This window comes from Eretmochelys imbricata, chromosome 3 (genome assembly GCF_965152235.1).
Source record: "Eretmochelys imbricata isolate rEreImb1 chromosome 3, rEreImb1.hap1, whole genome shotgun sequence".
Classification (NCBI taxonomy): domain Eukaryota; kingdom Metazoa; phylum Chordata; order Testudines; family Cheloniidae; genus Eretmochelys; species Eretmochelys imbricata.
Window position 1 is genome coordinate 193113396 of NC_135574.1, and position 25803 is coordinate 193139198.

The window sequence follows — 25803 nt, forward strand, 5'->3', positions numbered from 1 at the left end:
ATGTAGTTCTCTTCAAACAGGACTGCATTAATGTGAAGTAGGAACCTTTTAGTTCACACCCACAGTATCCACTCTTGCAAGTGACCGCACAGCACTTTGGGCTACAGGGGTGTGAATAGTATTGTGCACCAAATTGATGCAGCGTAGATGTAGCTTACTCGAAGACCTTGGACTGTAGGTGAGTAACAAAAGAATGCTGATAGCTGACAATTTGAGTTACTTTTATTTACATCAGTTGCATGATCTTGCCCTCAACTAAGTTAATGACAAAACTCTCACCATCTTCAATATGAGCAAAAGAAGGCACAAGGTGTTACCTTCACAGGGTGCACTAATTACAAAGAAACAAGTTAGTAAGACACATTTTCTACTATAAATTAGTAAAATCTCTTGGTTACAATAGTGGAGAGTTCAATAGTTTGTTAGTAGCCATGACAGAAATGAAACTACCCACTCTACCCACAAGCGCTAGGGAGAGGAGATTCTATGGATGAAATCATTTCTCTGGGCTACATCTTAATATTCCCTTTTGCTAGGAGCTCTCAGTTTGCTTTTCTTTGCTGGAGGCTGGTCTTCATTTCCCAGTCCTACAAACAACTTGAATTGCTTTGATCCATTCTGTACGCTCCACAGGTGTGGCTGCTTGCAAAAAATAGTGGACTTCATTTGCTGTGATGATTTCAAACAGGTTGGTGTCAACATCATGCTTCTTGGCTAAAGGGTGGGGGGAGGGAAGAAAGTAACAAATTACAGACGTGAATGGAGAAAGTTTAGCCCATGTTTACAGCATTTCTGCTTCTAAAACCATACTGGGATGTCCTTCCTTTCTACCATATCACTTTCTCTGCTATTAGTAAGACTTCTCAAATACCAAAAATCACATCCATGAATAGAAGCCTCCCCCTGTGGAATCAGGAATAGGAACTACCAACACTATAGAATGAGTGACACATTTATCAAGTGCTAAGGGCCACGCCCAACCCTCCCACAAGTCACATCTGTGGTGTGGGCTGAGTGCAGCCTCCAAAATCAGCCGAGCACAGCTATCTGCAAAGAAAGGAAGCTCAAACCACCCCAGAGTGTGATGCCTCCATCTGTCCTTCACCCATGGCAGCACAGCTCTCTCAGAAGTCAAGTACTGTACCCAACAGCCAATCTTGCTGTGTTACAAACAATCCATCCTTCAAAGGAGAGGAAAACTTATGGAGTGGCTGATAATGTTCCTTGCAGGATTAAAACATAGTGGTTTGTCCCCGTGAGCATTTTCCCTGGTTTCAGAAGAGTATGAGGTATAGATCGACTGTTCCTTGGCCTAACCTCTCTTGCTACAACACTTCCCCTCCAGAGTCATGGACTGCAGTAGCCCCAAAGTTCATGGGGGGGCCTTGTGCAGATGACCTCAGCACAGAAGCCAAGTAGAGTTAGCCTAAGCATATGACCAAATATGCATTTCCCTAACCCCCTTTAGCTCAGTCTTTCTTCACTGCAGACAAATCAGGATAGCTGTGGAGACCCAGCTCTGGGATTAACGCTGCTGACCTGATCCATTCATTCATGATTTGTGAATGGCTTATTTCTGAGCCAAGATGTTGTACGACTGCATCTAGATGTGTACGTGTGTACTGCAAACACCACACTGCTGTGTGTGTTTCCTTACCATCTGGTATGTCTTCAACAGCTGTCACCACACAGCCCCTCAAGTAAATCGCTCCAAGTGGATCTTCTCCCTGATAGGAATGCCAAAATAGTCATGGGCATGGTTTAAAATCCAACATGTCTGCTTCTAAAACTGTCCAGATATATCTGACTGGAGTTCTTCACTGGAAGCAGGGATGAATGATGCAAAAATATGGCCCAGATCTATGAGAAATGGGCACAGTGAGATGGGGCAAATCTGCATGTGGCTGGGGGAGCCCCTTTGGAATACAGGCTCCGCTAAATATTTTGGAGGATCCATTCTGAGCTCAGTGTGCAAGAACAACATAGAGATTTGTACAAAGTGCAAGATCTGGATTGACTGGGCCCTTCCTTCACTGAATAGAAGCAACGCACCTGGAACATTCAGCCAGCAGATGCAGTTCCACTCAATGTTTGAGAAGGGGGCTTGTTCCAGAAAGTCCGTCTCTACAGAAGGACAACCACCACCACAGACATGCTAGGCCAGATTCTTGTTTACACTCTAGCTCTCTTATGCAGCTCAGGACTGTGGCTGCAAGTGGCCAGGGGACAATTCTCCTTGTGGGGAGAGAATTTCTGCTGGCACAAACCTGAAAGAAGCAGCTCTTGTGCCCTAACACAGGCACATTCCAGCAAAGGGGCTGGAAGGGCAAAACTCCTCTATGTGCTCTTTGCTGGCTCTAGGCCACCCTGACACCGCTAGGGCTTGGCCAGCATAGGATCAAACAGACATAACTGGCACCTTATTGGACCCACCCCTGCACTGAGCTCAGATTCAGGGAAGCATTGAGCCCCGGGAGCCAAATTTATCCCTAATGTAAGCAGGTACAGCTCCATTGAGGCACCTACTTATATTTGGGAAGAATTTGTCCCACTGTAATTAGCCTGAGCCAGGATACTCTGTCTCTTGTATAACACAGAAAATATAACCGTAAAAAGGCTGACTGTATTTGATTAACTTGTTTGTTATGGCCTAACAGATTTTAACATAGTCTGGGCATGTAAACAAAGGTGTATTTGTGACGCTGGTAAATCAGGTGCTAGCTCTTGCCAAGGCTGTAGGCATCAGCTGAGCACTGACAAATTCATAGCTGGAAACCAGACCAGCATACCTGTATGTTAATATTGTTCAAGTTAGGTGTTAGACTTATAGCACTGTTTAGTGTTTAGACTCTATAAAATGCTTGTAAGTTGCTGCGTGCATTAATCTTACTTGTAATGTCTGTATCCCTTGCTATAAGGTAATATGAAAGTTTTTTTTTTCTTTATAATTGTAAGAATGTCTCCTCTGAATCTGTGAACATAGGCAGGAAGAGTGTTTTTCCCTGTCCTTCAAGAAGGACAATCAAGACTAAATAGGCCATTTTACAACAAACTTTGTTTGCTCCATCCACCCATGAAGAATTTATGTGCAGGAACACTTGTCCCATCAGTTTGAACTCTGGGGGAAGGGCATATAAAGATGCTCACAAGAAGGACTGGTTATCTCCTTGCTGTTTAGACATTCACAAGGGCTGGAGCTAAGAAACAAAAGCAGATATCCCCAGGATCAACCTGGGTTAGCCTTAAACTACATCTGTCACCTTTTTGAACCTAAGATTATAACTCATTTGTGCTTATGTTGCCTGCTTCCATCTGTAAATAACTCATTTCTTTCTTGTAGTTAGCTAATCCTATAGTAAACTAACTAAGGATTTATTATCAGTGTGGTCTTTGGTGTGGGATCTAAGGTACAAATTGATTTGGGGTAAGTGACTCATCTCTTGGGACTGGGAGCAACCTTAATATCGTGTGTGTGGTGTGTGTGTGTTTTTTTTTTTTTTGGTGTAAGTGTCCATTTATCACTAAGTCCAGCTTGCCTGAATGGCAAGAGACTGGAGTGCCTAAGGGGACTGTCTGTGACTCCATGGTTAGACTGTTACTGTGATCCGGGAATTCGCATTTGTTACTGGGGTGGTGAAATCTAATTGTAGAACACACCACCAGTTTGGAGTGTCTGTCCTGCTTTTTGACAATCTGCCCTGAGGTTGGCACTCCCAGTCATAAGCCACTCCAGACAGTCTGACAGTACTGTTAATGTAATTAATCACTGGCTAAAAGGACAGATTGGCACTCCTGACTGCCTCTTTTCCAGGGCCAGGAACTTTCACTCAGCCATGCCCAACCAGCACCTGTAGAGACCTGACATTCTTTGCTTATCTGGAGAACAGCTACAGCTAGTCAGAAGCAGCACAAGTACTCCCCCGCCCCCCCCCCCCCCCACACACACACGCTGCCCCCACCAAACACTTGCAAAGGAATATTCTATTCATCAGTCCAGCTGGAGATCAGGTCTTTAAGAAGCCCTTGAATGATGCAGGTAAAAATATGGACAAAATCACTCACCCCAGCAGGATCATAATAGTGAAGATATGCAGGGTCCTCTCTTAGGACAAACTTTCTCACTTTCCAGTTTTTCCTCCGATGCCCCTAAGCAAAGTTACAAAAAGTCACCTACTATTCTGCTTTGTTTAAAAGGAATCACACAAGAATAGGAAAATATGCTGGAAAAACTAATGTTTTGGCCTTGATATACAGGTGCCTTCAATGAAGGAACTTACACTAGATAATGTTTTCAAAAGTACCTAAGTGAATTAGGCACCAAAATGAACTTAGGCTTGATTTCAAGATTTCATTTAGGACTTCTTAAAATCTTACTCAATATCTAATTCGGTAGCTAGTTTTCCTGCCTGGACAATAAGTCACACAATTAGTATTATCCACTTAAAATAGATCAGCATTTTTACCAGCCATAACTACAGTCTTCAAAAATAGACATTCAAGCCAGAAGCAGCAACAGTGGCCTCTCACAATCCACTGTGACTTTGAGTGGGATGATCAAAACCAGACTAATATTAGTCAAAAGGGGCTATCGGGCATTTCCTCCCACTGTTTCAAAAATATTTCCATATCTCAAGTAACTATTGCTGTTCACAAGGAAGTTCTTTACTCATTAGGTATGGGCCAACAGTGGTGGGTGTGGGGAAGTGAATAATGACAGAAATGTGGTGAAGGGTCACGTCCCTTTAAACAGTGGATGCAGTATAACAGGAAGAATACAAATGACATGGCCATTTGCTCCCTGCAGATGATTTGTGGCATCATTCACAGACTCAACATGGATATACTACTTGAATGTCTGTCTATGCATTCATTATCCTCATTATGACACCTCTCATCATGTGTTCTAAACACCAAATAGAATTAGGGAGCAGAAAAGGTGACCATAAAAGGGGCATTTCTGTCTCAGTTCCTCTGGAGAGGGGACTAGGGACTCTTCCTAGACAAAGAAAAAGTATTATTCCACCCAGCAATGATATCCAACTACCTATCTTTGTTTTTTATAGAGTCCACCACTCTAGTACCTAAAACTTGATACTGCAACGAGCTCTGTCAGCAGAATACTACACCAGTGAAGTCAATGGGGTGCTGTGGTCCACCCCCAGGAAGTTCATGGCAACATTGGGGCCTCAGTGTCTCCAAGGATATTGCTATGAACAACTTTGTAGCAGCTAAACCTGTATCCCCAGAGGGAGTGGAGGATGTAACAGATCTGTACAATTCTAGCTTCTACATTCCATGGCTTCTGATAATGCTAGGTCACTCCTAGAAGCACTGGCTACTTACCCTACCTGCAGCCCTACCATACCCCGCTCCTTGGAACTTATTTGGCTTACCCATTTCTATGACTAAATATCACATTATCTTCCTTTGAAATGTGCATGGGCTTTCATACATGTATGGAGCATGTCACATTGCTCCAGGACAGGGCTTCATATTTTAAATGTTGGCCAAAGTAAGATTTTTGTTTCAGTCAGTTAGCTGAGGATGATCAATACCTAATATCTTACACCCACCCTGGTGTCTCTTGTTGCATTGTGCTGCTGCACTGTGTTAATGTCACTGAAGAACCCTGATCCTGCCTGACTGTTCTGCTACTATTCTGATTCCTGTCGTGCCCCTTCAGGGGTGTCATAAGGAAAAGGTTATTACAAAGAGGAGGGAGAAAAATTATTCTCCTTAACCTCTGAGGATAGGACAAGAAGCAATGGGCTTAAATTGCAGCAAGGGCAGTTTAGGCTGGACATTAGGAAAAACTTCCTAACTGTCAAAGTGATTTAAGCACTGGAATAAATTGCCTAGGGAGGTTGTGGAATCTCCATCATTGGGGATTTTTAAGAGCAGGTTGGACAAACGCCTGTCAGGGATGGTCTAGATAATACTTAGTTCTGCCTTGAGTGCAGGGGACTGGACTAGATGACCTCTCGAGGGCCCTTCCAGTTCCATGATTCTATGAAACCCTATTGTAATTAGGGTGTATATTGTGTATAGAAAGGAAGGTATCCTGGGGAAAGTTATTGTCTCCCTTTCACAGAAAGGGATCAAGTAAGTGGCTTGTCCAGGGACACACAGGAAGTCTCAAGCAGAGCTGGGATATGACCCCTCCCCCCAGTTTGCAAGGCAGTGTGGTGTAGCAGATACGGTGCTGTATAAAGAGACTGGAAACATGGGTTCTAGTCCCATGTGTTCCACTAACCTGCTGTGGCTACCCCTCACGCAGTTTTCCTGTCTTGTCTCTTTAGATTATCAACTTTTGGGGCAGGATCTAGCCCGCTCTATGTATTTATAGCACCTTGCATGATGGGGCTCTGAATTTGATTGGGCCTCTAGGCACTACTGTCATGTAAATAACAGTAAACCTTGTTAATTTGGACAAAAGTACCGGTGAATCTCAGCAGAAAGCACTCTGTGCAAAGTGAGGAGGTTCAAGAACATTCTGAGAAAGATCGCAGCTGCTAAGTACTCATGTAACAGCCACCACCTTGGCCAACACACTGGAGATGGAACCAGAGTCCTCCAGAGCTAAAAGCACAAACTGCTACAACCTGAGCTAAAGCACTGTTGCTAGGTACTAGCCTAACTCATATTTTCTGTGGATTGACACACGGGGGGCCTGTAACACACACACACACACACAATGTGCTACACTCAGATGGCCCAGCTTAGCTCCAAGCTCTTGAGAAGCTGCTGGATATATTTTATTCTTGTATTTTGTTGACTTCATTCCTGTTGTAAAACAGCAGAATGAGTGAAATACTGACCTGCTTCAGTAAACAGCCCTGTTTGACCACTATGCCTCTGAACTCTTCCTTCAAGACCACATCGTCATCACTAGAATTCCCTTCACAGAAGAACCCACTGTCTGCCTGTATGAACACAAAGAAGAGGACAACCTTCAGTAATCACGTGCTGCTGGGGTTTGTTTTCCTACTGAAGGGAGGTCAGCTTGTGCTTGTCTTATTTGCTAGCCAGGAGGCCAGAACAACCCTTCCTCTGGAAAATCTCCCAGAAAAGCCAAGAAACTGAGTTTCAGCCAGCAGAGTTCCCATAGAGTCATCCATTGAATGTTGGGGCCAAAGGGGCATAGGACCAGGTTCTCTGAGGGATTTTTCCCATGGATCTCAGGACATTTGAAGAAAGCTGGAGCATTGTTCTACATCTCAGTGCCCGTACACTACTCCCTGTTGACCCCTTTCTTTTCCCATGATAATAAGGCTCCCACCATTCAAACCAGTGACTGCTCCAAACCTTCCCTTAAAATGACTTTCAGTGTGCAGAGTGGAACTCATGTAAGTGCTGACACAGCCAATTTCCTGCAGGCTTGAGAAGGAAGGATGCCAGTGAAAGCTACCATCACCTGGATCCACTATCCAGCCATGCCCATTCCCTCCTCCACAGGCATTCACGAAACTTGGAAAAAGCAGGGAATGCTGCTGCCTACGCTTAACCCCCTTTCCACCAACAAGAGCTGGCCACTGGGGTCCATATTCTGCACTTGTCTATTCCCTCTGTGGGGTTTTGAAGCCAGCACTGACTTTAGTTGTCTCCAGATGCCTGCAATATTTTCAAGTTTCACAGCAACCCTGCAATCAGATCAGTGTAATGCAGTTTACTGAAACATTGCACAGTTCAAAAGATGCAATTGCAGAGAAATAGTTATCTATGAGCCACATAACTCTAGTACGTTTTGTACTTCATGCAATGTCAATGACATGTTGTGATACTGGGCTTTCTTGATGTCCTACTTGCATGTATTAGAACTGGAAAAGAGCTGAAATAGAATGCAACAGTGTGAAACAGGTGTGGTCCGAGCACAGGCCTGGGAGCCAGGAATTTGACTGCCAGCGTTGCCTTGGGCAAGACACAACTTTTCTGCCTCAGTTTCCCCATCTGTAAAAATGCCCTACCTCATAGGCACTTTATGAGGATAAATGGATTAATGGGCCAAATCCGCAGTCCTTACTCAGACAAACTCTTATTGATGTCAAGCTTTCCACCACAGATGTGATTAGTGTAAACAGAACTTATAGGAGCAAGAGCTTTTAAACAACACTAACAAATAATGATTGTTTCTATTAAATGTGACTCAGTATACCAAATGACTTTAAACATTTATCTAACATGAGTGGTATTTCATGCTTTTCAGATAACCAGCTTATGTCTGTAGTACCCTATTAAATTACATCCATCAAATGTATGGTTACCAATCTCAGCTGAGATGATCCAAGGTAAGGCTGGGTGGGGGAGAGTGAAACAAAATATTAAAAGAAGATTTTCCGCCTGCTAAAGGTTGGGTGCGACCTGCTCCTGGTATCAACTGAGTCACGTCCGGTGACTTTACTGACAAAAATCACTTTGTAACACTTCACTCCTCTGGGAAACTGCAGAGCAAGTCCAGCCCTGTGATCAGTGAACTGGATTCTTCTCAGCTAACATTTCTGGTGATGATACATGAGCCTAAGTTCCAGTTGCAGTATTTCTATTGGTGGTGAGGATGTGTAAGCCAGAAAGAACCCAGCTTGACTTTCAGATCTCAGATTGAGTTACTGAGCTGGCTGTTAAGACAACTGTTTTAAAAAAAACAAACATTATATTGGGCAATTTCATTCTGGAAGCCACAGAGAGAGAGAGACAATGAACATAGACCTCCAGGACAGCAGTAAGTCTGGAAGCCCATGTTCAAACTTTGAAAGATGAGAAGAACACGCCACAATACTCACAAAGTAGTAATAGGCATCAGATAAATCAAGGAAGGGGGTGTCTGTTAATCCTTCAGCAGCATTCTTGGAAGTGTCCCCAGCTGGCTGCAGGTAGCCTTCATTTAATAGGGAAGAGGCTAGCATGAGACCCTCCTTGCGATTTCGGATAGCGTTGTTCGACACCAGCCAATCAATCACACAGCTGCCTAGTCACAAGATAATAAAACAAGCTGTGTATTAACAGCCATTACCCAAGAAAATAACCATGACAAGACCTGTTAAGCATACAGAGGCAATTGGCCTGCTCTCTGTGTTTGTGAATCTGATATTTTAAATGACAAATATGACAGGCTCATCTGGGTATGTGGCAGCGTACTCTTGCTGACCCACACTGTTAGTGCTGACCTGCTGACTCATGGTGGCAAGGGTAGCTCATTAACTGTATCGCAGACAGAAAGGAAGTGGGAATAGTCAGGGGAGACAGTGTGGAGCTGATAAGTCCTAAGTGAGGAATCCTAGGAATAGCCAAGCCTGAGGAAAGAGATTCTTTGGAGTTACTTTGTTAATAAAGCAGTACCCCAGGGAAGGGGTGAGTTTTGACCCTTTCCAGCACACTATAGACTTTGCCTTGGAGCAGGATGGGAGCCCTGCCTAAGCACAGGATAGCTTGGCTGATTTGAAGCCAATACCGCACAGTACCCCTTTAAGAATATTTCAGTGGCACTAAGGATTTCATGACACTGCGGATGAAAAGAGCTGCTTCAATTCTTTCGTCTCTCTCTGATCACATTTTAGAACAGGCACAATCTGTTCCATCTGTAACCACCTCCTACCAGGCCTATGGCAGACACTTCTGAACACGCTACAGAAACCCGCTTTCTATTGATGGAGAAAGCTTTCACTATTTGTTCTCTGAATTGTATAGGGCTCTGGCTGGGCCCTACAAAGCTCAGAGATGCTGTGGTGTACACCCCCAGTGTCATGACTTGAGCTCTACTGTGTATTTCATTGCCTGGAGCGCTTTAAATGGCAAATGGGAAAGAAGAGCTTGTTACCTGTAAAGCAGTGATTGAACACTTTTTTGTCTTTTTCCAACTTCAGTTCTTTTATTCCTTTGTCGGAATCCTTCATTGAGAGATACAAAGCACTGTGTGTAAAAAGGAACCATGGGAATTGTTAGCAACTAGGCAGCTTTAACTATTTGGCATAATAATGTAGTCCTCATTCTGTACTGGGGAAGTGCCTCACACTCTCCTGGCACTGTTGTCTCTCCAACACAACAGCTTACTGGGCTTAAGCCCAAGGAAGACAAATGACTGCATGGAGCCAAGTACTTTTGGAGGCCTCCCCAACCCACAATTTGATTCTTTTGCTGACTTCAGCAGCAGGCCTGGACAGGACAGGCCACAAGGCTCAATATTCCACTTGGGCAACAGAACAAGATGGGAATCGATAGTGTGAGCAGAGACACAACACACTCCAAGCGCTGTAGAAAAGCTTCACAGAATGGCCTTCTTTCTGGACATCCCTCCTTGTATTAAGATCCTCCAGCAACTTCTCCCTGTCCTGTCTGGGAACTGGAGGATCAAGAACTCCTATGAGTTTGACTTACTGACAGAATCCTCATGCTTTAGGAGGCCCTGCAGCAGCCTCACAACTCATGGTCTGATTTCCCTCCTCCAGAGCACCTTTTTGCATGCCCCAGATAACTCCATTGCTTTAGGCCCCTGAGCTGTAGAGCCAGCCCTCTAGCAGAGGAAATTTAAATTCTCTGGGCCAAGTCCTGAGGTTCTTGTTCAGTTGTTGTTCGGTCCTTTGTCAGACAAATCTCCCACTGAAGCCAACTGAAGTTAGCCTAAGTTCAGGACCGGGCCGTGTGCAATTTTGGCTCCCACCAAAGAATATCCTTAGCACACCACAGCTTTGTATTTTTCTGGAAGATCATATTCTGAGACAACCTGTTTCCCTTAGTTTTCTAAACATTAACAAACGGATGCCATATTTCCTTGCCTTTGCATATCTTTTACTTTTCACTAGATTCAGGTTCTCTGACAGGCTGCTTAGTCTGGCAAGTATAGCTAGGAGAGCAGGCTGGAGAATGTTCTGCATGGAACCAAAACTTTTGAACATTTTTGCAAAAGGAATAGTATTGAAACATTAGGGTTTTGATTTAGGTCTCGCTCGTTCGCCCTCTCCCTCCTTCCTTCCCCCCAACCCCTGAAGTGAATGGTGCATCCACCTTGGACCTCAGAAACCTTCCCATCAAAAAATTGTTGAAACCAGTACTTTGAAAATGTTCCAACCAACTCTCATTGCTAGCCCATTTCTGCAGTGCTTTATGCTTTGGCTTGGCCCTAAATTTATGGGCTCTTGATATACAGTAACTGAAATCTGGTAATTATACAAGTGGATTTAAGGGGAGTTGTTAGAGAAACTGTAAAGACTAAACTAAAGAGAGCTCTTCCAGGGAGATTAATTAATTAAAGTTCTAGAAGTTGATGATTGAGAGAGTAAGACATAGGAAAAAGGAAGGAGTTTCTGCATCTCTGGTTTCTTGCTTAATAATCTGTTAGGGCATGTAAAACATACCACATGAAACGTTACATGATTTAGGTTGATCAGAAAATAAGGTTTAATGGAATTATCCTGCTTTTGTAGTGCAGTCCCCATGTCTCAGCTAATTTCAATGGAATTTGAGTTTTGCCCCAGTTGCAGTAGAACTGGCCAGAGAAACATCTAGTCACCATCTCCTCTCCTCTCCCTGTTCTCTACTCCTATTACTCCAGTTCTATTTGCAGTGGCAGCCTGGCTAAGCCAGCAGATTCCTTTAAAGCCAAGATTTTTTTTAAAGTGACTAGTGATTTTGAGTGCCTCCATTGCTGAAATACCTTGAAAGATGCCTGATTTTTCAGCTGGCAGGTGTACAGCACTTTCTGAAAATTGGGCCCCTTCAAAGTGTCTCCAAGCTGGGCTCCCAAAAAACAAGGCACACAAAACTAATGGCCACTTTAAAAAAAATGAGCCTCAAGGTTATGAGTAATAAACAAGTCTAAATACATCCTAGGATTATTATCCCATCTTCCCCTTCCCCATCCCGCTGCGCACTTGTTTGGGTCACCCACTTGCTACATCTTGTCTTTTAGGGGCCATTGACATCAACGGGAGTTTTGTCATTGACATCAAAAGGGCCAAGATTTCACCCTTTCGTTTGTAAGTTCTTTGGGGCAGGGTCTGTCATTTACTCTGTTACAGAGCCTAGCGCAATGGCCCGGACACAATTCAGGGGGCTAGGTCCTAGACAATGTAAATAATATTAAGTTATTTTCAAAGTTGTGGTCTATTTTAATAATGGAAAAAACTTACAACTATGAAGGACCATTACATTCAATCACCTAGACTCCTTTTCTAGTCTTTGCTGAGCTGATGCATACAACTGTAAAGCAGACAACTGTTGTCCTTGTTAATTCTATTGTTACTTGAATCCTCAGGCAAGTGTAATTCATTTCATTTGAAATCAGCTTTGGATCTCGCATTGCAGCATCCAAAATAGAGCTGCTTGCCATGCATCCTATTCCCTGGAAAGGTTTTAGCATTGCTTTGGGATGCTACATGTCCTGTTACTTATGTTTCAGTGACTATTGTACGTATGTTTAGTCATCATGATTTAGAAATGACCCTCCAGTGAGCCTTATTGCCTAGGAGGTGGTCTTCAGCTATTACAGTTGCCGTTCAGGGAGACAGAAGACCAGCCTTGCCTACATGGTAGTGAATCCCTCCCAAAGAACTCAGGTTGATGTTACATTATCTGACTCTACTGTCTACTCCCTGCTGATGGAAGGGAATGGAGGAAGAGAGACATTATACCACACCTCAGATTGATTGTTTCAGGCAGCCTGATGGACTTTCTGGTGGATTTTCTGGCAAACCTTTGGCCTCCCTCGATGCACTGAATAGCCTTCTTGATATCCCGCACCCAGGCATCTCTCTCCTCAAGGTAGGCGGCTTGGAAAAAGTGATCCTGCTGTTTGGCTGTGGTGAGCTTGAAGACAAACTATAACAAGAATAAGGATTTTTAAAGGTGTCTTTATGTAACCAGTGGGTTACAATTACACCAGCATCAACAAACTGCCCAGCCTCACTTAGCAGGAGCTAAGTATAGTGTCCTGAACACATGATTAAAGCAGAAACGCTCTGAAGAGATAGGTAAGCAGACAGTGCAAGTAATCAGCTCCTTGTACTGTTACAGACTGAGCATTCCTGACATTCTTACCAGAGCCAGGTTATGTAGTACTGAAATAACTAGTCAGGTGCTATAGCTACTTTATAGGTGCAGAGAAATCCTTCCCTACCATCCTGTGCATCTATAAAGTAGCTGGAGAAGATTCCAGACTAACACTCCGAGTACCAGACGGAGGGTTTGTCTAGCATGCCCACCGGTGCACCACGGCCCCAAAGAGACGTAGGGCCTTATCTTGAGTACATCAACCTCCGTGGGAAGACTCCCATTTGTGTCAGTGGGCTTTGGATCAGGCCCATCGTTTGCTGCCATAAGGAATTATTAGATTCTAACCTTCAATATTGTGTGCTATTAGCAGGAAATAACAGTAGAAGAAATACGGTGCCTTTTGAAAGGAGTAGAAAGATGTGCAACAGAACATATTCCCCTGAGCCTGTGCAGGCAGGATAGCTCAGGGACCTTCTACACAGCCAGCCTCATTTCACGCTCCCCACCGTGAATAACTCAGTAACAGCAAAAGCAGTTTTTGCCCTAGACTTTTATCTGCCTTTAGGAACGTGTAAGGCTAATTTTTAATGTAGTTACTATGTAGCTAAGTGTCACATCAAAGGGAGAACAGATCTCCTTAAAGCAGAGTTAAGTAGAAGTAATAACATCAATTTGAAAAAACTCAAGAGTGGATTGTTTAACTGATCAATTTAAATATTTGTTCTGGTCAATGTTCCCAAGAGATATTAACCTGATGGTCATCCAGCAATATTCTGTAGGCATTTCATCAGTCACTCAAGGTTTTCCATTTCCTCTAAAATCTGGTGTCCCATAATTTAATTACAGAGTAAATACAATGGGTGCTCAATCAGATTTATTAATAACCATCTAAATGAAACTGTTACGTTAATGAGCAGGCAGTACTGTATGCCCTCAAAAAGAAAAGTACAGACTGAAAACTGCACATCTAACAGCTAAATGCAGTGAATCCACTGAAATGAAATTAGTATACTATAGTAAATGCTATAGTAAATCCACTGAAATCTACATGTGTAAATGAGAGGAAGGATGGCCCACTGGTTAGGGGAGTAGGTTAGAACTTAGTAGACCTGAGTTCTGTTCCTTTCTACATCACAGATTTGTTGTGGCCCTAGGCAAATCACTTAGCCTTTCTGTGCCTCAGTTTCCCACCTCTAAAAACAGTGATAACACCCCTGTGTGGTAGAGCAAGCTATTATCAAGCTAAATACATCAAAGATTGCGAAGTGCTTTGAAATCTACCAATGAAAAGTGCTATATAAAAGCTAGCTAGTAGATTTAAATGGCACAATTCTAGACTTTCAAAATATTAATCTTTGAGATCCCAGTTGTTAAGGACCAAATTCTGCAGTCCTAAAATTGTGCAAAAACCCTATTGCCTTCAATGGGGGAAAGAATCCAAGTCTGCAAAGCACTAGATGATCATAAACTAAGGCTTAGTCTACACTAGAAAATTAGGTTAGTTTAATTGCGCCAGTCAGAATTGTGAAAAATCCACACTCCTGATCAGTGTGGCTCAGCCAACCTAATGTGCTAGGCCAATGGAAGAATGCTTCCATTGACCTAGCTGCTGCCTCTCAGGCAGGGGGATTACCTACACTGCCGGGAGACTCCCTCCCATCGGCGTAGGTAATATCTACACTGAAGTGCTGCAACAGCGCCGCTGTTGTGTTTCAAGTGTAGACAAGCCCTAAATCCAAACAAAAACATAATCCTCTCCTATATGACATCGCTCCCAGGTCTCAATGTACTCGCCTCCAGAGCAGTGGAATAAACAGCCACATCCCAACACCAATATACAGCACATGTCAAAAATAACAAGCTAGTCTGCTACCGCTCCCTGTATGGAAAAGTGTGGTATGCAAGCTAGCACACCACAGTATAACATACAAAGTTAAGGCAGGCGCTTACCAAATAGAGAATCGATTACCGTAACCTGGAGGAGAAAGCTAGGAGACTCAGTGTACCCGGTGCAATCCCAGAGAGGAACAGCTGTTCAATTAAACAGCTGAGAGTTTGAAACAGAGACATTTTCTACTCCAGTGTATAAAATATGAAGGAGGATGAGAAAATTATTTCCCAGATTGTCAGTAGTGATAAGACCTCTCATAAGAAAGCAATGAAGAAAAATGTGACTTATCTTTGAAAGGAGAGAAGCAGCAGAGATAGCACCAGTGTAAGAAACAACGTGCCACTAAACCAGGATCGTCCATAGTGGTGAATGAGTACATGGGATGGCCTAGATCTGGGGCCCTCAACCTTTTTCTTTCTGAGGCCTCCCCCAATGTGCTATAAAAATTCCATGGCCCACCAGTGCCACAACACTGTTTTTCTGCATAGAAAAGCCAGGGCCAGCATTAGTGGGTAGCAAGCAGGGCAGTTGCCTGGGGCCCACATCACAGAGGGCACCAAGAAGCTGAGTTGCTCAGGCTTCAACCCGTGGTAGTGGGGCTTGGGCCCCATGGTACATTCCCACCTAGCGGGGCTTTGGCTTTCTGCCCTGGGCCCAAGACAGTCTCATGGGGGCCATGTTTGGCAGACCCCCTGAAACCTGCTTGCGGCCCCCCAGGGGTCCCAGACCCCAGGTTGAGAACCACGGGGCTAGATAATATTTAGTTCTGCCATGAGTGCAGGGGAGTGGACTAGAAGGCCTCTTGAGGTCCCTTCCAGTCCGACAGTTCTATATTTCTATATTCTGTGACATAAAATCTCAAAGCACTTGGTAAAAACCCCATTCAGGGCAGATTTTTCCTTTCACGTATTAGCAAATGCCAATAAAGAATTAATATACTAAAAACAAATAAAGTGTGCTGCTAAGCTACTGAAGTTAATCAATGGCTTTCATCTTTCTAGGTGCTGATTTGGGAAAGCATGTCTATTCAGCTTTCAGAGTAGCAGCCGTGTTAGTCTGTATCCGCAAAAAGAAAAGGAGGACTTGTGGCACCTTAGAGACTAACAAATTTATTTGAGCATAAGCTTTCATGAGCTACAGCTCACTTTGAAAGCTTATGCTCAAATAAATTTGTTAGTCTCTAAGGTGCCACAAGTCCTCCTTTTCTTCATGTCTATGCAGGACAGCTGAATAGACATCCCTGAGACATAAACACCTGCATACACTTAAGCACATTCTTATGTGCTGTTCTGAATTGGGCCCTACTGAGTAGAACTTGACTTGAAGTTGGTATAAGTTGGGTATCAGAATAAATGCATTCCATTACTTACAGCAGTTTCATTGTCCCTGAATCCCCCAAAGTGTTTTTAAAAATCACCTAAGCATCAGCTGTCTGAAGTGAGTGGATGCAAGCAAAGTCATCAGCCGCTGTGCACCAGGGTGATTCACACAGAAAATATAAATGCATGTAGCCAATCGGAATTAGACAAAGGATGAAATATTAGAGGGGAAACTCAGGGCTATTCCAATTCTTTTTATGGATAATAAAGCTACAAAATGTATGTTCTTCAAATGTACGTTCTCTTTTGTTGCACTTGGAGAGCTAAGTAAACACCCCTTAGGGTATTTTATAGCTACTAGAGACTTGTTTCACATTCAGTCAGAGAGATGACACCTCCAGCAGCAGAGTGCCCCATTCACCATAAGGCTACATCTAACTAGCTTGTGAGATGTGACAAAGGAATATCGTTAAACTTTTTGTTTCAGCCATCCAGGGAGGAAGGAGGGCCCAGCCATTGGAACACTAGCCTAGTCCTAGACTTTGGTAGGCCTGAGTTCCATTCCCTGCTCCACCACAGACTTCCTGTGTGACTTTGGATGTGTCACTTAGCCTCTCTGTGCCTCAGTTCCCCCTCTGTACAATGGGGATAACAGCACTGCCCTACCTCACAGCAGGATTGTGAGGATAAAGACTGTAAAGTGCTTTGAGATCTACTGATGAAAAATGCAGTGTACATTTTTTATATATATATTTTTATATATATATATTCAGTGGCTGTAAAAAATACTTACCATTCTTTTGCCAAAATCCTGACATGGGCTATTGATAGAGCTTCCTTTCAGGGGGATCATTCCTTTGGGACTGTTGTCAATCTTCTTCTTATAGAATTCAATTCCATCGTCTAGGAGCACTACCCACATTGGCTTCCAGGTGTTAAACATACTTCCCTGCGGTAGATCAAATAAGCCAGTTATATGACATTTTCTCCAGTCAAGAAAGATAGGTTTCAGAGTCAAGAAAGAGACACTTTTAAATGCCCTTCCAAGGCAGATCTATCATAACCCCCGTCTCACTCTCCATTTTAAATCAATGAATTGTTCTCTTTCTACAAACATTATTTCCTCCTCCCTGTAATCCCACTAACATGCTTCTCCAAAATTGTATCCAACAAGCCAACCTGCATTTTTCCCTGTATCAGTGAGACTTTATCAAACAGACCAATGCCTTTTTTTAGATGTTATTTTTTGCAATAGTTTAAACAACATTCAAAATTTCCACCCCTGGCTGGTTTATAGTTTAGGCACTGAAATGAAGACTCGATGCTACAGGATTGTAAGCACGTTGGGGCTCTTTCTGTTCTGTGTTTGTACAATACGTAGCACAGTGGGGTTCTGGTCCATGACTAGGGCACTTGGATGCTACAGTAAGACAGCTAATAAGTAATAATAATAATTAATAATTCAAATTGCTGGGGCCTCTCAGTTCCCATTGAAGACAATGAGAGGGAAGGGTGTTAAGCACCTTGCTGGATCAAGCCCTCTGTGGATGGATCTTCAGAGATGCTGAGCACCCACACTACCCAGAGAAGTTGATGGAGCACGCAGCTGCTTAGCATCTCTGGGAAATCATATACCTAAATATGGATTTAGGCACTGGACTTGAGTCACCCAGCTTTGAAGACTGTAGTTTGCACAGAAACAGACATGAATTATTCAGATAGCCCAGCTCCACCATGATTGCTTAACCGTTAGCAATATTTTGTCACTTTTGTTGTACCCAAACCATCACCAGAAAAGGAAATTTCATCTGCCCCTATTAAAAGAAGAGGAATATTTGGCTCTAGGGTTTTATTTCAGCTTTTAAAGCTCTATTTCCCATTACTACTGCACAAAGATGATGTGTGATTTGTAACTAGAAGTTTGGATGTTTATCGAGGGCCTGGTGCTACGTACATTGAAATTAATGGCAAAACGCTCACTGACTCTCACAGTACAGGACCCGGTGCTGCATGGACTTTAAAAATCAATCTTAGAATTTTATAGGCCTCTATCATTTTTGCAGGATCTGCTCACTAAATTTTCAAAAATGACCACTGAGTAGAGATGCCTGAGTCTTTGGGCACCCAACTTGAGACACCCAGGGTCTGATTTTCAGATGGGCTGAGCACCCACAAATCCCGCTGAAGATGGAAACCCAAAAATTAAGTGCACGAAATCACAGGCCGCTTTTGAAAAAGTTGGCTTTAGTCTCTTTGAAGAGGAGACTGTAGCTTGTTATGTGCAGTCTGGCCCTGAGGCAGAGCTTGAGTCACTGCCACCGATAGACCCCCCCCAAGACACAGATCACACCCACACCGGGGAAATTCTCAGGGGAGGCTTCCACTTCCTATGTGCAGTGTGAGGCAGGAACTCCACCCTGCTGCATGGAGGGTGCATCTGGATTCGTTAGATTTGACAGCTGCATGTCCTGCTGCCTCATTTAAATGTTGTGTGTCTGTGACAGCAGATTGGACAAGAATTTCTTTTTAAACAAAGCATTCCAACATAACACCCTCCCCTCCCCTGCCCACCTGAACCCTCAGAAAGCTTGCTGTACTCTGAATCAGACATTAAGTTCCATTGCGGAGGGGGTGCTGATTATCATGGGACTTTCTGTGCCTGCTGACAGTGGGACTTTCTTCCACATCCAGTACTCTGCTGCAGAAGCAACATGTTCCTGGTATGGAGAAGCTATGGCTCAAATAATAGCCCTTGGGTGGGCTGCTCTCCTCAGTCCAGGCTCCACAGAGATCTACAAAAAAAGAATGAAACAGGCCACCACGTTCTGGCTAATATAAATAAGTGGGGAGAATTTAGTGAGTGTGCCAAGAGCCAGATTGACCTGCCAGCTGATTTTTTGGATGGGGAATAAATCAGAATCAAATTAGGATGCAGAGTTAAGATCCACGACTTTGAGTGGCCTTTTGTCCACTGTCATATCTGCACTCAAAGTGGTGCCAACCCAGTACTTTTACTTATAAGCAAATGACCACAGGGCTTGGCAAAGACCAAAATCTGCCCCTCTTACACAATGGGGCCACTTGCACAGCAAGCTATTTAGTGTGACTCAAAATAGCGGACTCAGGTCCATAGTCTGCAAACACAGAGATGACAGGGAGGGATAGCTCCGTGCTTTGAGCATTAGCCTGCTAAACCCATGGTTGTGAATTCAATTCTTGAGGGGGCCATTTAGGGATCCGGGGCAAAAATTGGGGATTGGTCCTGCTTTGAGCATGGGGTTGGACTAGATGACCTCCTGAGGTCCCTTCCAACCCTGATATTCTACGAAAAAAGAAAAGGAGTACTTGTGGCACCTTAGAGACTAACCAATTTATTTGAGCATGAGCTTTCATGAGCTACAGCTCACTTCATCAGATGCATACCGTGGAAACTGCAGCAGACTTTATATATACACAGAGAATATGAAACAATACCTCCTCCCACCCCACTGTCCTGCTGGTAATAGCTTATCTAAAGTAATCATCAGGTTAGGCCATTTCCAGCACAAATCCAGGTTTTCTCACCCTCCACCCCCCCACACAAATTCACTCTCCTGCTGGTGATAGCCCATCCAAAGTGACAACTCTTTACACAATGTGCATGATAATCAAGTTAGGCCATTTCCTGCACAAATCCAGGTTCTCTCACTCCCTCACCCCCCTCCAAAAACCCACCCCCATACACACACAAACTCACTCTCCTGCTGGTAATAGCTCATCCAAACTGACCACTCTCCAAGTTTAAATCCAAGTTAAACCAGAACATCTGGGAGGGGGGGTAGGAAAAAACAAGAGGAAATAGGCTACCTTGCATAATGACTTAGCCACTCCCAGTCTCTATTTAAGCCTAAATTAATAGTATCCAATTTGCAAATGAATTCCAATTCAGCAGTTTCTCGCTGGAGTCTGGATTTGAAGTTTTTTTGTTTTAAGATAGCGACCTTCATGTCTGTGATTGCGTGACCAGAGAGATTGAAGTGTTCTCCGACTGGTTTATGAATGTTATAATTCTTGACATCTGATTTGTGTCCATTTATTCTTTTACGTAGAGACTGTCCAGTTTGACCAATGTACATGGCAGAGGGGCATTGCTGGCACATGATGGCATAAATCACATTGGTGGATGTGCAGGTGAACGAGCCTCTGATAGTGTGGCTGATGTTATTAGGCCCTGTGATGGTGTCCCCTGAATAGATATGCGGGCACAATTGGCAACGGGCTTTGTTGCAAGGATAAGTTCCTGGGTTAGTGGTTCTGTTGTGTGGTATGTGGTTGTTGGTGAGTATTTGCTTCAGGTTGCGGGGCTGTCTGTAGGCAAGGACTGGCCTGTCTCCCAAGATTTGTGAGAGTGTTGGGTCATCCTTTAGGATAGGTTGTAGATCCTTAATAATGTGTTGGAGGGGTTTTAGTTGGGGGCTGAAGGTGACGGCTAGTGGCGTTCTGTTATTTTCTTTGTTAGGCCTGTCCTGTAGTAGGTAACTTCTGGGAACTCTTCTGGAACACTATCCCCGATAATGTCACGGCTAACCTGGTGGCTGAACTTTGTGACTTTGTCCTTACCCATAACTATTTCACATTTGGGGACAATGTATACCTTCAGATCAGCGGCACTGCTATGGGTACCCGCATGGCCCCACAGTATGCCAACATTTTTATGGCTGATTTAGAACAACGCTTCCTCAGCTCTCGTCCCCTAAAGCCCCTACTCTACTTGCGCTATATTGATGACATCTTCATCATCTGGACCCATGGAAAAGAAGCCCTTGAGGAATTCCACCACGATTTCAACAATTTCCATCCCACCATCAACCTCAGCCTGGTCCAGTCCACACAAGAGATCCACTTCCTGGACACTACAGTGCTAATAAACAATGGTCACATAAACACCACCCTATACCGGAAACCTACTGACCGCTATTCCTACCTGCATGCCTCCAGCTTTCACCCTGACCACACCACACGATCCATCGTCTACAGCCAAGCTCTGCGATACAACCGCATTTGCTCCAACCCCTCAGACAGAGACAAACACCTACAAGATCTCTGTCAAGCTTTCTTACAACTACAATACCCACCTGCGGAAGTAAAGAAACAGATTGATAGAGCCAGAAGAGTTCCCAGAAGTTACCTACTACAGGACAGGCCTAACAAAGAAAATAACAGAACGCCACTAGCCGTCACCTTCAGCCCCCAACTAAAACCCCTCCAACGCATTATTAAGGATCTACAACCTATCCTAAAGGATGACCCAACACTCTCACAAATCTTGGGAGACAGGCCAGTCCTTGCCTACAGACAGCCCCGCAACCTGAAGCAAATACTCACCAACAACCACATACCACACAACAGAACCACTAACCCAGGAACTTATCCTTGCAACAAAGCCCGTTGCCAATTGTGCCCACATATCTATTCAGGGGACACCATCACAGGGCCTAATAACATCAGCCACACTATCAGAGGCTCGTTCACCTGCACATCCACCAATGTGATTTATGCCATCATGTGCCAGCAATGCCCCTCTGCCATGTACATTGGTCAAACTGGACAGTCTCTACGTAAAAGAATAAATGGACACAAATCAGATGTCAAGAATTATAACATTCATAAACCAGTCGGAGAACACTTCAATCTCTCTGGTCACGCAATCACAGACATGAAGGTCGCTATCTTAAAACAAAAAAACTTCAAATCCAGACTCCAGCGAGAAACTGCTGAATTGGAATTCATTTGCAAATTGGATACTATTAATTTAGGCTTAAATAGAGACTGGGAGTGGCTAAGTCATTATGCAAGGTAGCCTATTTCCTCTTGTTTTTTCCTACCCCCCCCCCCCAGATGTTCTGGTTTAACTTGGATTTAAACTTGGAGAGTGGTCAGTTTGGATGAGCTATTACCAGCAGGAGAGTGAGTTTGTGTGTGTATGGGGGTGGGTTTTTGGAGGGGGGTGAGGGAGTGAGAGAACCTGGATTTGTGCAGGAAATGGCCTAACTTGATTATCATGCACATTGTGTAAAGAGTTGTCACTTTGGATGGGCTATCACCAGCAGGAGAGTGAATTTGTGTGGGGGGGTGGAGGGTGAGAAAACCTGGATTTGTGCTGGAAATGGCCTAACCTGATGATTACTTTAGATAAGCTATTACCAGCAGGACAGTGGGGTGGGAGGAGGTATTGTTTCATATTCTCTGTGTATATATAAAGTCTGCTGCAGTTTCCACGGTATGCATCTGATGAAGTGAGCTGTAGCTCACGAAAGCTCATGCTCAAATAAATTGGTTAGTCTCTAAGGTGCCACAAGTACTCCTTTTCTTTTTGCGAATACAGACTAACACGGCTGTTACTCTGAAACCTGATATTCTACGATTACTCAGGTGATAAAGGCGAGCAGGATTTGGCCCACAGTTTCTTAAAACTAAAGAGAATTATTTCAGTTACCCAAAGACCACAGTTAAGATAGTTGTTTCCCAAATGTCCCTGCAAGATGACTAGCAGCTTGAAAAACGGTTCATGTAACAGTCTCCTGCAACTTCCTCCTAATAAAACTTCTCCTTTCTTTGACATCTGTAGCACTGAATGGCTAGAAAATAATTATTCTCTCCTGATGGAATGGTAGAACCCACAGAAATTCACAACTTCTAAACTACCAAACTTAAAGATACGGGTCAGGTCCTTGGCTGGTGCAAACTGGCACTGACATCAATGGGGCCCTGCCAGCTGAGGATCTGGCCCACAACAATATTCATAGCTGATAGCAAGGAATGAGGGACGGAAGCTAATGGAGGGTGGCGTGAGCACACCCGCCATTTGGTTGTGGATGTGAAGGGCTCACCTGTACCTTTGGGAGGACAGACATTTGCCTTTACTTTTTAGGAGGCCATTACTGAAAAGCCTCAACTGAAAAGGATCACAGAGAGGAGTCAGAGATGAGACAGATAGAGCGCTTGCTGTCCCAAAGTTAAACCAGGAGTGAACCAGTGCTACAACTTCCTTGGCTGAAGGTGCTCTGTCGTGGGATGCACAGCAGATCTCTCAGCGTCCGTCTTTAGGATACAGCACAAGTCCTACTGATTTCAACTGCCTTCTCCTTTATGGCCATCGCCATCTCTCCAGTACACTGGCATTACCCACCACCAGGGTGAAGCTCCCTGATGCAGGAGAGAGAGCATTCTCAGGGGCTGCCCCAGCGTAATAACGCATTCCCCACTCCCTCAAACCTCTCTGTTTTCCTGCAGAAGTTACTACAGTAGAATCTCAGAGTTACGAACACCAGAGTTACGAATTGACCAATCCACCACACACCTCATTTGGAACCAGAAGTACACAATCAGGCAGCAGAGACCCAAAAAAAGGAAATATTGTACAGTACAGTACTGTGTTAAACAGGAACTACTAAAAAAATAAAGGGAAACTTTAAAAAAAGACTTGACAAGGTCAGGAAACTGTTTTTGTGCTTATTTCATTTAAATTAAGATGGTTAAAAGCAACATGTTTCTTCTACATAGTAAAGTTTCAAAGCTGTATTAAGTCAATGGTCAGCTGTAAACTTCTGAAAGAATAAGAGTTATGAACATTTCAGAGTTATGAACAATCTCCATTCCCCAGGGCTTCATAACTCTGAGGTTCTACTGTATGGTGACCAGCAGTGATATACCAAGGCAACTGGCCCAACAGAAATATTTTCTTGCTTTGAGTTACCCATCGAGATGCAAGGAAGTGTGATTTGCACCCTGCTGTACTCCCAGGAGCAGCAACACCTAGGCAGAGATACACACCTCTTACATGGCAAGAAGAAGGACCACTGGTGTCTTTCACTAGGGAAGGGCAGCTAAACTCCTCACCGGTGGAGACTACTTGGGACTTCTATGGGATCAGTACATTTCCTGGGTGGCCTGCTCCCACCCATTCCACAGCTGGCCCCACCCACTTAGTGTGCTGCATTGGCCAGCTCCAGGCCCTCTGGTGGAGTATGGATTATGGGTAGCTTGCTCTACACTTTGTGCCACGGGGATGGCAGACTGGTTCTGCCAGCAATGAACCTGGCCCCCTGCCTCCTTAGGATTTTAACGATGCCACTTCAAGGTCGTTTTTGGTATTTACTTTCTTACATTTACAACAAAAATGAAAGAGCCGAGGTGAGAGATGGGGAAGAAGCCTCCCACCAGCTCAGTTCACCAGGAGCAGAGCTCTGGTCCCACACAGATTAGGGGCTCCACCAGACCCAAGTTCTTCTCCTGGGTTGAAGACCTGTGCAGCCAAGATGCTCCGTAGGGCAGAGATCCTCTAGCCAGAGTTTCTCAGGGGGGTCACAGCTGCTTAACTAAACAGCTTTAAGCTAGACTGATCTCGCAAGGGCACTTTAGCAGAAGTATGCCCTTATGATGTGGATCCCATGGCCAAGAATCCCTGCTCAGAGATGCAGAGGAGCAGCAGCTGCTATTCCAGACCAGCTCCTCTGCTGAGGCTTGCCTTACGCCCCACTCCCTGCCTTCAGGCTGGGATGGAGAGTGGGTCCTGTCTCACCAGCTCCCCCAAAAGCTTCCCACATGAAGCCCATTTACTTGACTCAGTGGGGTGTGTTCATTTCATTGCATTTTTTTCTTTGTAACAAAGGAGTCCACTTTCCCAGAAAAACTTTTAACCACAGGGTTTACCTGAAGTTAAACCCAATTTAAAGGCCAAAGAATCAGCACTATAAGAGAAGTAATGACATGGAAATTTGTTCATAAGATCCTTTTGTCTTACACTAAACAGTAACATGGTACATTGCCTAATTCATTGTTATAGTACAGAGTCATATGCCCTCAAACTGGGCATGAGTATTCAGCCAAATTTCTTTGGATCTGTGTTTAGAATGCTCCATTAATACATATAAAATGTATATTATACATAGAAAATGAGTTTGCCTTACTTTACAGTAGACTGAGAAGATGCAGTTACTCCTCAGTGTATATAGCTGCAAGTAAGTAATGCTGTACTAATGCCCTGCTTGAGGAATTGGTTGATCACTTGTTTGCATTTTTCATGAAAAATAATGCAGAAAACATTTTTTAAAAAAGCAAAATTAAGTTTCCCCATCTGCTCAATTGGTGTCAGCCCTAATACTTGCCCATTGCCTGTTTAGATTTGCCCACCTACCTTCTTAACCAGGTAGCCTTCTCTTATTTTCTTTGGTTCTCGCTCCATGCTCAAGCCAATCCCTTTTTCAGTACTGACAGCGCCGGCAGTTGCAACGTGTTTGACAAAAAAGGCTCTTGTGGGCTGCCTTTTCTACAGCTGTGTCACTTGTCGTAAGTTCCTCTGTCTGTTAATCACATGAAAACAAGTCTATTTCCTCTTATGGGTCAAGCGATTAGAATAGGGAAATGCAGAACCGTGTGTTTATTTATAGGTTTTCTTTGCAATACCATAGAGAGCAGATCTAACAAAAGTCCAAATGCAATAAAATGCTACCAAACAGCGGAAAATTCCTATAAAATGGCTAGAACATTCTAAACACAGACACAAAGAATTTGAAATTTGGCTGCCTGCTTATGCCCACTTTGGGGGCATATGACTCTGTACTATAATAATGA

General features: G+C 43.9%; 1 protein-coding gene across 1 annotated transcript; it reads right to left on the reverse strand.

Annotated features, from left to right (window-relative positions):
• Positions 1–204: 204 nt before the first annotated feature.
• PLEK (pleckstrin) lies at positions 205–25462 on the reverse strand. The gene is made up of 9 exons (XM_077814007.1): positions 25367–25462; positions 16985–17140; positions 12626–12807; positions 9812–9903; positions 8778–8962; positions 6819–6923; positions 4063–4146; positions 1658–1727; positions 205–714 (listed from the first exon to the last, which is right to left on the reverse strand). The coding sequence occupies exons 1-9, from the start codon at positions 25412–25414 to the stop codon at positions 575–577; spliced, it is 1062 nt and encodes a 353-aa protein (XP_077670133.1). The 5' UTR covers positions 25415–25462; the 3' UTR covers positions 205–574.
• Between the last annotated feature and the right edge of the window lie 341 nt (positions 25463–25803).

Excerpts from the sequence above, each read along its gene's own strand:
- PLEK (XM_077814007.1), bottom strand. The coding sequence starts at position 25,414 with ATGGAGCGAGAACCAAAGAAAATAAGAGAAGGCTACCTGGTTAAGAAG. Across the intron at positions 4,147-6,818 it reads AGGGCTGTTTACTGAAGCAG|GGGCATCGGAGGAAAAACTG; the intron begins GTCAGTATTTCA and ends AACTTTGCTTAG. Across the intron at positions 1,728-4,062 it reads ACTATTATGATCCTGCTGGG|GGAGAAGATCCACTTGGAGC; the intron begins GTGAGTGATTTT and ends CATTCCTATCAG.